General features: G+C 45.9%; 1 protein-coding gene across 1 annotated transcript in view; it reads left to right on the forward strand.

Moving 5' to 3' along the window:
* LOC146789726 (tetratricopeptide repeat protein 21B-like) overlaps positions 1 to 13012 on the forward strand; it is a 372315-nt gene that overhangs the window by 275462 nt on the left and 83841 nt on the right. The window contains exon 21 of the mRNA XM_085631186.1: positions 2726 to 2846. Coding sequence (XP_085487312.1) covers positions 2726 to 2846 — 121 coding nt within the window. The remainder of the gene's footprint in view (positions 1 to 2725; positions 2847 to 13012) is intronic.

Here is a 13012-nt window from a genome sequence, read left to right on the forward strand (position 1 = left end):
GCACGGGGATAGAAATATCTTTTATATTGTGTCGGAACCAGTTAAAGCCTTATCGAGTTCCAACATGTGCCGCTTTGCAGTTAAGTACTAGAAGTCAGTTAAGAAGTATCCCAACACCGGAGGGCTTTTGGTAATTGACCAAAATATTGACACAACGGGTGGGAGTTGGCGGTAAACTAACTAAGTAGTCATAAAGAGGGTGATGTCGATCCAGTAAGGTGGACGAATGTGTTTATCCTTTTAGAACAGGAAATATAAACAAAGGGGGTCACAAATACGCCTACCTCCATTTCAGGTTACCCTTCAGTATTAACATATAGGGGGTCTAAAAGAAAGCATTAATGAATAAATAAGAAATGGATGAATAGACAGTTTAACAAACAAGCGATGTATATATACTGGGTCTCACACAGTGGTTTTTACTCACTTTTCAGAATATCAAGGGAGATGACAAACTATATGCTCACCCCGGCTTGAAAAATAAATAAACACAAAAGAGGGATCGATATCCATCTGGAATAAACAAAGCTCCAGAAACGAAAGGTGAGCGCGAATTGAACAAACCATTCAAAAAACCGATGTATACTTTCAATAAAAAGGGAGATTAATTAACAACCATTACCCTAATTTAATCTTACAGTGACCGAGACCGTCCCTGGCAAACTAATTGAATATGAACTGAAACCTACCCCGTCTTTTTCGTTCCTTGAAAAAAATTGAGGTGGGTTGTTGGTCCTGAATATGAAAACAATTGAAGTATACCTACACAGTGAGCATAATAATTAGATACAATCAATGCATTATATTTCCATCTTGGGAATGCTCTATCTGGAGGTACAAATTATAGAATTTTTTTATAAAAGTCCACCGATGATTATCATGGATGTATCTCTTCATTGTAGCAATTTATGTAAATGCACAACTACTAAAAAGGAATCGTGAAAGTTTGGCTAAATGATATAATAAGAGGAAAATTAGTGACATCAAATAAGGATAATTAAGGAGGTCCGTTTTGTTTCGCAATTATTTCCGGAAATAGAGATCTATATTTGAGTTTTCTATTATTCTAGCAATTTCTGCAAGTTTCCAACGTCCGTCAAGACATCTACAAGTACTCCACTTTTGGAGACTCCTTTGCCGTAGTACAATTGTACCGGTGAGTTCCTTGTAGAAGTGGAGGATAAAAGTTGGGTGTAATGACAAGGGTCGAATGAGTATGAAAAGGTGCGTGCAAGGAGCCACATAGATTGGAATAATGAATAGTTGGGTTTGTTGTCCGGTATTAAGCACTTTTTGATCTTGAAATAGTTTATATATGTAGAAATACTAGTCTATTTAATAGACACAGTGTAAAAATGAATGCCTGTAGAAAAATTATACATCTGTATTGGTAACATATATGAATGCACCGTTGTAACACAAAAGAATATTTTTTAATTTATTGGTTTAGAGCTTAAAATGTACAAATATGTTTCTTCAATAGGTGAACTCTACATCATAACTGAACACTTATATTTACAAGGAGAAAATAGCTTGAGTCCTGAGGAAGGTGGTTCTAAGTGAAGGTTTCACCACCGAAACGCGTCGACGCCTGTTTTTTAAGTGTTAAATTTGGTACAGTTAGGGAAAGACAGGGATCAGTATTTTATGTCTGACACTGCCTCTAGAAATCCAAATTGACATATGTATGACACATTGCTTGTCAATTTTTTGTTCTCCTTTTCATGACATGGAATATGTTTTGAAACAACTGTGATATAGTGTGTGGTGCTTTTATCATTTTTAACTGTATATGATCTTTATGTGTATGATCTATTATGTTTTATACAACACAGCAGTGATGAATTTATATTGATTATTAAAATACAGATTTTTTTTATCTATTTCGTTTCATTAGAAGTGCTTCCTACCTACCCAACAGTGAGTGTGTGAGTAAAGTGTGCAACATGAATGTGTTGGATGATTAAGAGGATAGTGATGGTTGACCAATAGCCAACAGGCACATATATTTTTATACTTGTATTTCTGGGTACTCCAGCCTTTGGCTTCAAGAGTCACCTCTCCTTGGTTTTCAAGGAGATGTATTTCTCCCACATACATTTTTTTCAGTAAACTAATTGCAGACGTTTTATTTCTAACTACGCTCAGTTTGTAACATTATTCAAACATCCTATGATTTAATGATTACTTCAAAGGGTGACCACAAAAAAACAAACCCTCAACTTGGTCTCTGGAATGTATTGCTAGGGATATATTGTATCCGCCAAAAACAATGGGAGGAGGAGGGGGATTGTATGCACGCATGCGTGCTTGAAACGTGTCAGTACGTGTGTACACCTTGTTCTTCAGTATTAGATTCCTAAGAAGCCATTACAATTTCTCTGTGCAGGTACATAAACCCCAGGAAATGTAGCTAGAGTGTTACTATCTCTTAACATTATTACTAGTCGGAGATTTTGTGTTCCTGGTGATGTCTCAGGGCTAGTTAGGTGTAACTACAAGTGAGTGTTTTTCTTCTTTTCTGAGAAGACCTGGTTGGAGACCAATAATTGCTCTACCAATTATATGTGAAGAACTTTGAAGAATATGGCTTTATTTGTAACTCAAGCTAGTCTTGTACATTGGGGGTCGAGTACAAAAAGTTCTCTCTGATATTATTTATTATGTACTCTCTATGTAATGAAATGCCAGACATTGTGAAGCTTTCATTTATGTTTTGTTTTAGTCATGTTGTAAAGCATATGAATACCTTGGCTTCATCATGGAAAAAGAGCAATCCTATCAAGACGCATCCATTAACTATGAATTGGCTTGGAAATACAGCAATGAATCAAACACAACAATTGGTGAGTTATGAAAACACATTTTGCTATTTTTATTCACATAGTCTTACTTTTGTCAAAGTGATGTTGCTGGTGGAGATTTTTTGGCAGATATACATCATAAAAATAAAACGTTTTAATATTGATTTGTCAGAACTCGCCATCTTAGCAACCTCTTCCAGCACCAAAACAAGCTTTGGCCAAAATTTAGGAATGTGTTGTTAGAAAAAGGGTTATTGGTTTGAAAATGGGGATCCCTTACCAACTTAATACATCCTGGTTAGGTCTCAAAACAAGTCTGAGAAGCTCTGCTCAGCCCCTAGTAGAATGCCACAAGAAGGCAGTTCACCAGAGAAATGCATGGTAAGTTCGAGGAGTATCTCCCTTCCCCAGCCGGAGCACGTAGTAGTGACGGATGCGTCCCTCCTGGGATGGGGGGGCCACACTGAAAGCATTCCTTCCCTCTGTCTCTGGACATGGCTGGAACATCAGGGCATCACCCTGGTGGTTCAACATCTGGCGGGCTCTCTGAACGCCAGAGCAGACAAACTCAGCCGCCGGTGCATGATGGCTCACGAATGGCGTCTCAACTCGGATGTGGCGCAAGGCCTCTTTCGGCAGTGGGGAGAGCCTTGGTTAGATCTATTCGCCACCGAAGAGAACGCGCAATGTCAGCAGTTCTGCGCGTTGGAATTTCCAAGGCGGCACTCGCTCGGCGACGCCTTTTGTCGAGAGTGGAGCTGCGGTCTGTTGTATGCTTTTCCGCCTATACCACTTCTGCCCAGAGTGCTGAAGAAGATCAGGCGCGGCCGGGTCCAAGTCATCTTGGTGGCTCCGGATTGGGCACAAAGATTCTGGTATCCCGAGCTACTCAGTCTGTCGCTCGATCCCCCGATCCGACTGCCTCTTCAGGAGGACCTTCTGTCGCAGCAGCAGGGGAAGGTCCTCCACCCGAACCTGTCCAGCCTCCACCTCCATGCGTGGAGATTGAGCGGCGGCAGTTGATGCCATTTGACTTGCCTCCTGAAGTCTGTAATGTTATTCTGGCAGCCAGGCGTCCCTCCACAAAATCGGTATACGCCTGCAGGTGGAACAAATTTGTGGCATGGTGCACAGCAAAGGCTATTGATCCCCTTTCCGCCCCTCTTTCTGAGGTTCTCCTCTTTCTTCTTTCCATGGCCCGGCAGGGCTCTGCTCTGGGCACCCTTAAAGGTTGTCTTTCTGCTATTTCTGCATTCTTACAGCTTCCTGATCAGCCTTCTCTTTTCAAATCCCCTCTTGTTTCTCGCTTCTTTAAGGGCATTACTCACATGTTTCCTCCTGTCCCTTTCGTAATGCCTCAGTGGGATTTGAATCTGGTCTTTACGTTTCTGATGTGCGCTCCCTTTGAGCCACTTCATAATTGTCCCCTTCGTCTGTTGACACTTAAGACTGCTTTCCTGGTGGCCATCACCTCTGCTAGAAGGGTGATTGAGCTCCAGGCATTCTCTTCTAAGCCTCCTTTTCTTTCTGTCCTTCCGGATAAAGTTGTTCTCAGGACTCGTCCTTCCGTTCTTCCTAAGGTGGTGACTGCCTTTCACATCGGGCAGTCTGTTATGCTGCCCACCTTCTTTCCGCCTTCGCATCCCTCGAAAGAGGAAGAGAGGCTCCACCATCTGGACCCAAAACGGGCGCTGTCCTTCTATCTGGACCGCACCCAGCAGTTCCGGGTGGACGACCAACTCTTTGTCGGCTACGTGGGCGCTAAGAATGGACGGGCAGTACACAAACGAACCATCTCTCGGTGGGTCGTTTTGTGTATTAAGGCCTGTTACTCCTTAGCTAAAAAGGAACCTCCTGTATGACTGAGGGCCCATTCCACTCGGGCCACAGCGGCGACCACTGCCCTGGGCCGGGGAGTCCCCTTGCAGGACATTTGTCAGGCAGCAATGTGGGCCTCGCTGCACGCGTTTGCCAAACACTATTGCCTGGACAGCCAAGTCCAGAGAGACGGCTTCTTTGGCCGTTCTGTTCTCCAGGACTTTCTGGTGTGATCTTGGTTCGCAGACCCACCACCGGGGTTGGTATTGCTGGGGTATCTATTCTAAGGTGAGGAATCTAACTAACGTGTTTCTTTCAGATGAACAAGTTACTTACCTTCGGTAACGATATATCTGTAAGAAACATTAGTTAGTTAGATTCCTCACTGACCCACCCATCCTCCCCGTTCTGTGAACCGATATCTAGGGTTGAGGTCATCCCTTTCAGGGCTCTAGAATTTTTTGGCACCAGTGTCGGTCTCTTGCATGGCTCTACGTTCCTGGCGTGGAAAGCTATGTGCAAGAACTGATGTCAGCGCGCAAGGGCGGCATCTAAGTACTCCGAAGTCCTCCCGGCTATCACGACGCCAACGACGGACGCGGAGCCGCACATGACTCCTACCGACGCGCAAGGGTATTGCTGACGAAAAATCTTTCCGGATCCAGCCTGACGCCTGGGGATATTCTAAGGTGAGGAATCCAACTGTTTCTTACAGATATATCGTTACCGAAGGTAAGTAACTTGTTCTTTAGGCCAAACGCGATGGAGCGAAGGTCTGGTATTCCAAGCAGGTTGTCCCGGTCATAGTTTTTCCCTTCAGACTTTTTCTTTTTTCATAGCAGTCAAAGTCCTTTAGCAGGGAAAGATCCAAGATAATGGCTGTAAGGGTCCATCAAAGTCATATACGTAATCATTCACCACCTGATGAGGCCGTTGGTTTTGGTGCCAAAAGTTCCAAGCAGGATAAAGCTGGATTTTGTTGTTGCCGGGCTTTAACCTTCAACCTTTTTCAGTAATGTGAGAAGTTGGCCTGGTATATGAAGTCCACTAGTTAAAGTGGGCACCTTGCACCAGTCCAAAGAACCCTTATGGTGATTTAAGAGATCAAAGATAACCTTAGAAAGCTATTGAAGTTGTAGCTGTGGGGAGCAGCCTTCAGCCTTAATCTTGAAGGACTGTTAAGCAGCATGTTTTTCCAGAATGCAACCTTATTGTATTAGTTAAATGAAAGGAGAACCACACAGTAGTTATAAGAATAGATATTTATTATTATAACACCTTAAATACCTCACAGTATCCGCTACATGCAGATAAACACAAAGTGCACAATACTTTAGCACAGAAACAATCGTAAGTAGCACTAATACACAGTGAGCTCCAGGGGGAGACCAAACAATATGCTAAAGTGGTATAAGACCCACGACTTGAGTCAAGACAGTGTCTAGAGTGTGTAAAATCACTGGGACCTCAAGGAACCACTCAAGGTGAGTACATAGGGACCCCGCGGAGGACGGGTGCAGTGTGAGGACACGACCGCATGCTACGTGCAATTCAATGAGAGAGTCGTGGTTGCAATTTTTAAGTTCAAGGACCTTTCCCAGTGGATTACAAGGAAACCCTTTGTAACATAGAAGGTTGGTGAGCCACCCCACCCGTGGATACCGAAGTACCAGAGTTACCTATCCCAGGGAAGCCGGCTGCTTAGGTCTGAAGTGTCATCGGAAACCACAGTTGTTCGCAATGGGAGTCTTCAAAGAAATGCCACTGCTGGAAAGAAGAAAAGTGTCCGGTGGAATCCGCATGTGGAGTCTTGATGGAAGGAACCTGAAAGCAGAGGGGACAGTGTCTGGGTCACTCCGGAGTGACCAGGGGCTCGGTAGACAAATGCCCACCGATGTCGGGTGCTTCAGGTGCAAAGAAGGACACCTTGACTCAACGGCTGCAGGAACCAGGAGATGTTGAGGATGACCAGGAGCCAGATGGGAGCTGCCGCACAAAGGATGTTGAGTGCTGATGGGTCGGTGTCTGCTGGGAGCACCAACAAGCCTTGGCAGCAGCAACCTATGAAGGTCAAAGACGGGTATGGTCTGGCCCAACAAGAATGAGAAGACTCACCACAGCAAGGGGAGTCAGAGCAGGCCTGGAGCAACCAGGGGAGCCCAAGAAAAGCAGTGATGTCCCTCAACTGGACCCACAGGCCGAAGGCACAGAAGTCGCGAGGGTAACTCTATCAGTTTCACAAACCAACAGCTTGCAGGGCACAGAGTGCGAGGAGGCCGAAGTCCTTTGTAAGAAATGTGCGCAGACGTGAGGGCTATTGTCAGCCAAATGCACGAAGTTGGGGAACACCAAAAGCATATGCCATTGCAAAAGTACGCGGTGCACAGGGTTTCGGGTTATGCGGTCCCCACGAGGGATACTGGCCTCAAACTTGGTGAGACGGCAGCCTGACCTCAAGGACATAGGAACCAACCTCCTGTGTTGCTGGAGCCTTCTAAGTCCACAGGAGCTCAGGATCAGCAGACCGGTCAGTTGCGTTGCGGTGCCTGCAAACACAGGGGAGTGACTCCTTCAATCCAAGGGAGATACTTCAGTTGTCCTTGATGCTCCACAGATCCTGCACGGAGCCTGTATGGTGCACGGGCACAGACGATGCTTTGGACAGAGAGGGAGATTAAGTCAGGCTCAGTCGAAGTTCAGCGAAGTCCAGTGTGTCCAGATCGTCGAAGGTCAGTGGTTTCTTGTTCAGAATCTTGTTCACGTCGAATCTAGGGTCCTACAGTCAGGTAAACCATTTTGTACCCACAGGAGAGGGTTGGACAGATTCAGGGGACCCTCCCAGGGGAGGGTCAGGACAGGGGGTGGGTTACAGCCATGTCCTTTGTCCAGTTTCGTGCCAGAGCAGGCGCCAACAGCTCCCAGAACTGGTTTGTACAGGACTATGCACAGGGACACCAAGTGTGCCCCTCGTGCAGACTTTCAGGCACTTTGGCAGTGTACCTACCCAACTCCAATACACGAAATCCTGTCTGGGAGATTGTCACACCTCCCTGAGACAAGATGTCTATTGTGGTGCCTTCCTCTGCTCGAGCTTGGCTCACCATCAGGAGGGCAGAAATGTTTCTCTGGTCGGCAGCATCCATTTTGTGCTGTCCGGGTCGAGACGCCTGGTACCGGGAAGACCAGGAACCCATGAAGCTTGCTTCTAAGGGGTGGAATCGTACCTCCCACTCCGTTTGCCGGTGTGGAGGTATGATTCCAAGGTGTTTGATAGAAAACACAACATGTTTTGTTTCTGCCGTTTTCGAGATAGCAGTTACCGCAAGATTATAATGCACCTCTACCTATGTCTGGCTGTGTCACAGACACCCTGGGCGAGGGTGCCCCTGCATGAGTAGAGCCCCTCTGCAGCCTTCGGAGACCATTCTCCTGGGTTGTCTGTGACACAGCCAGGCATATAGCTAGAGGTTCATTATAGCCTCACGGTAAATGCTATCTCGAAAACAGCAGAAACAAAACATGTCGTGTTTGGTATCAAACACCTTGGACACCCTTGCAGAGCGGGCAGCATTGATGCTAAAGGGAGCACTCCTGTTACGGGGTGCATTGCTGCAGGCAGTTTCGGGGCCGTGAGGGAGACGGCTACACGGAACAGAAGAACATCGCCGCCGTGAGGGAAACGGCCAGGGGAAACTACATCCCCCAGAAGCACCGGGAGGTCGCCGAGGGTGACGCGCTACAAGCGCCAGCCGCTGCCTACTTCTGCTGCGGGGCCCCACGCACCGCGGGACACCCTTGCAGAGCGGGCAGCATTGATGCTAAAGGGAGCACTCCTGTTACGGGGTGCATTGCTGCAGGCAGTTTCGGGGCCGTGAGGGAAACGGCTACACGGAACAGAAGAACATCGCCGCCGTGAGGGAAACGGCCAGGGGAAACTACATCCCCCAGAAGCACCGGGAGGTCGCCGAGGGTGACGCGCTACAAGCGCCAGCCGCTGCCTACTTCTGCCGCGGGGCCCCACGCACCGCGGGACGCGCGCGGTCGGCGCCGGGAGAAGCCCGGGACAAGGGCGGGACAGTCTACGGCAGTCCACGGCAAGACTAGGCAGGGCTGGGCCACCTATCGTACATCTCCTGTAAATATGGGTAAGCGGAAAAGCGGTGCTACCACAGACGATGGTGGAAAAAAGGCTAAAGTGGCAAAACAATCTGACTCCATTTTGTCCTATCTTACTTCTGCGGTGGGGGCTTTAACTAAAGAAATTGCTACAGCACAGCAAGAACTGGGTTTAATAGCTAAGTCTCCCTCCTCAGTTATATCACCTGAAGCACAAGCCATCCCTTTAGAGCCTGACGTCATCATAACAAAACCCACAACTGCCACTGTTTCCACTCTACCTCAAGCTTGTGCATTCCAAACTTTGCTTCCCACTGTAAATCCGGACCCTTTGGGAACTTTAAAATCATCCTCGAAAAAACGTAATAAGAGGGAGGCCCCCCCTCGAGCTACTCATGGGATGGAGGAGTCTCTAAAGGACCTTATTGAGGCTCTTTTCGAGGAACGGATTGAACCCCTTTTAGTGGGAATTGCAAAGGACATAGTAGACACTATGAACACATGTCTCGAAGGCTTGTTAAAAAAATGTGTCCTGATAGATGATATAGCAAAAAAAATTGATAGCTTGCATCTTGGTGATAAAAAGGTCGTAGATTGTCACAGAGCACAACACCTACCTCTACCACTACCTGAGGCCACCTCCGAGCCCATGGAATCAGATATAGTAGGTTTACAGGCTCCCCAACCACCCATACCTATTACCCAACAGGTGGTCCCCTTAACATCAGGGGAAACTAATTACTTGGGAAGCAAGATTCATTTAAATCTGCCCCCTGCGGTAGTACCCTACGTAGCTGTTTTCCTAGGGGTGACCCCGCTAAGGGAAGGCGAGGAGGAGTCAACTTCCGCACTTATTGGAAAAGCAAAAAAATGGTGTGATGATTTAAGCAGTGGTGATTCAAATACATCCTCTAGCATCATAGCCTCAAGAAGGGTAGGATGGGTGGGAAAACGGGCTAAAAATGTGAAAGGTGATTGTGTGGTGATAAACTTTAATAACGACCATTGCCCGAGTACTCTGTTCTGGGATGGATCAGATATTAAGGAAAGTGATAGCCTCAGGGCAGTCCCTTTAGGCTTCTTTTATCCCCCACAGCCCCATTTTAACTCACATAGGATGCCCCCCCCAATTACGGTCCCACCAGTGAATGGGTGGCAAACTGTAATTAGGAAAGTGAGCCGAAACCCACCAACGTACCATAACACAGGTCCTATTATGGATTTGGTTAATCGTTTTAATCCTTTAAGTGATTTGAACACCAACGATTGACTACCTTTACGCCTAACATCACCTATAATAGCCATGCCTGAGAGGGTAAATTCCCTACCATGTACATTTATGACCTGGAACGTTGCAGGAATAAGAGCTAAAAGATCAGACCTTACTTGGACCCAATACATTTCTAAACATAAGGTCATAGCTCTGCAAGAAACGTGGGACACTTCACTTTCCTTTAACTTAGATGGTTTCCTAAGTTTTACAATACCCGCTAGTCCCAGTAACGCGGGGAGAGCAAAAGGGGGGCTTATTACATTTTTTTCATTAGATCTAGTAGGAACTTTTAACCTACTGAATTCAGGTTCCCCAAACATTCTAGCTATAGAATGGACAGTCTCCCCAAGCTGTATCATACTAGTAATTAATTTTTACAATGCCTGGGGTGGACCAAATGAATTCGAACATGTGCATTGTTTGGCGAACTTGATAAATAAATACAGTCAAAATTCACATACTCCCTTCGCAATATTTTTAATGGGCGATTTTAACAGCCACAAATGTCAATTGCCTTGTCAATCATTAGATGCAGATTCTCCTGCCGGAGCCTGCATTCCTCACTTTGAACACACCAAAATGGGGGAGTCACTTGACTTATTGTGTGCCAATTTTAATTTATATGAATCATTTAAAACTGCTATTAATGAGAAGGTCCCCACGTACAAAGGTACAACTAAGGGGACGATAATTGATTACATATTTATGTCTGTAGGCTTAATTTCAAAGACAAGTGACTATAAAGTTACGGTCTCACACCATAGTGATCATAACCCTCTGTCAGCTGCAATACACTGGAGTGACTTATGGCGCAGGCAGGTGGATCAGCCCCGGGTTTGCGCCTTGACGGTGCCCAGTGATCAAGGCAGACGACTTAGATGGGGTATGGCCATGGAGGAACGGTTTATGGAAACCCTACTTCCCAAAATTGAGGGACCGATAGAAACTTGTCTAGATCACACTGCCTCGAACCTTCAGGTTGTCGCAGCTTTTAATTGTATCTGTGCACAAACCGTCAGGGATCTTACAAAACCTAAATCTAAGTACCCCCCAAAGCCCCACAAATGGTTTGATAGCAAATGCTCAAGGGCACATAGAGAACTGAAACTGGCTCTTAAGGCCAAGAAAAGGGATAAAGAACTAATCTCTCATCTAAGACGGGCCTATAAAGCCAATGCGAGGGCAAGGAAAAATGAAATTAAGAACAATGCTTGGACCGATCTTCTCAATGTAGATGTTTTAAAAAATAGTAAACAGTTCTGGGAAATCATCAACCACTCCTTTTTTACAGGGGCGAACAACCTGAATACAGATTGTGTAATTCCCGATGAGAGATGGGTACAGCATTTTAGCAAGATTTATGGGGGCGAACCATTAGTCTGCCCAAGTACCACTGAGGTGGCTTATGGTGCAGCCACAGTGGTATTTACGGAAGAGCAGGTCCTTAAAGCCATTAGGGATACCACAAAAAATAAGGCTCCAGGCCCGGACGGTGTCCCGGCAGACTTTTTTAAATATTGCCCAGTACTCTGGAGTAAAGTTTTGACCAGAGTATTCAGAGCAGCAGCCGAAGGATGCCTACCTCAAACTTGGGCAACATCCATAATAGTCCCCATTTTTAAGAAGGGAAATCGGGAGGACCCCGGGTGCTATCGCCCAATTTCCCTCATCGACTCTACTTTCAAAATCTTAGGTAGAGTCCTTTTGAATCAACTAAGGGAAAATATAGAACTGAATGGGGGACTTTCGAATATCCAATACGGCTTTCGTGAGAATAGGGGGACATTGGAACAATGTTCTAACCTCCACCTTCTAGTCTCCAGGTATACGGTGGCCGGGGAGGGGACAGTTTACCTGGCCTTTATGGACCTCTCCTCGGCCTTCGATCTGGTGAATAGAAGTAAGCTATGGACTATCCTACTAGAGCTAGGCATAGAGGAGCCCTTGGTGGCTTTTATGGCAAGGTTACATCAAGATCTCAAGGCAAAAATAAGAGTCACCAGGGACGGAAGGTGCACGGAAAGTTTTAAATCTGAAAAAGGGGTGCGCCAGGGTTGTATCCTGGCCCCCCTTCTTTTTACTATTTATATAAATGGTCTGGGGAAACACCTAGAAACAGGATTGGCAGATGTTCCCCGTGTAGGCGGAGCTCAGATCCCAGCCCTCCTATACGCGGACGATGCCGTCCTGATAGCACGAACAGGGATTAGCCTACAGATTCTCCTGGACCGTTTTGGTTCCTTTATGGAGAATCTAGACTTGAAAATCAATGTCTCCAAGTCCCACACCATGATTATTGGTCGTAAAGTAAATATGTTGCAGAAAAAATCGTTTATTTGCAAAGGGGAGATCCTTTCTAGGGTCCCAGTCTTTCCTTACCTGGGAGTCCTTTTTGACCAAAGAGGGTCCTGGGTCTCCCAGGTTAAAGCTAAAAGTTTTAGCCTAGCACGATCTTCATCAGCCTTGCTGGCCTTTACAAAAAGACTGGGAGCTAAACCAATGGAGGCTGTGATTAAAATATACAACAGTAAGTGCATTCCAATCGCTATGTATGGATCTGCGATTTGGGGCTATGCAGAGACGGCAAAAATACAGAGGGTAGAAAACGGTATCATCAGGAATATTTTATCTGTCCCAGATTCCACACCCACCTTCTCTATCCATGAGGAAATAGGCTTAGCATACATCTCTGATAAATTAAAATTAGCTCCCCTCCTTTTTTGGGTCAAAACGTGGTTGAATCCCGAGCTGACGCTAAATCATGCCATCCTCAAGGACGTCATTGCAAGGGATAACGCCATGAGAATTCCCTGGCTAAAATTTATTAAATCTACTTTACTAATGCTAGGGAGACCGGAACTTTTTAATGACCCATCTAACATCAGGAGGGAGGATGTCAGATGGATTAAGCAGATGTTTCTGGAGAGGGTTCGTATGGATAGAGAAGATTTGGAATTGAGGAAACCCATGGTGAGGGCACATATCTTTTTAACTACTTCGC

Source organism: Triturus cristatus, chromosome 10 (assembly GCF_964204655.1).
Source record: "Triturus cristatus chromosome 10, aTriCri1.1, whole genome shotgun sequence".
Classification (NCBI taxonomy): domain Eukaryota; kingdom Metazoa; phylum Chordata; class Amphibia; order Caudata; family Salamandridae; genus Triturus; species Triturus cristatus.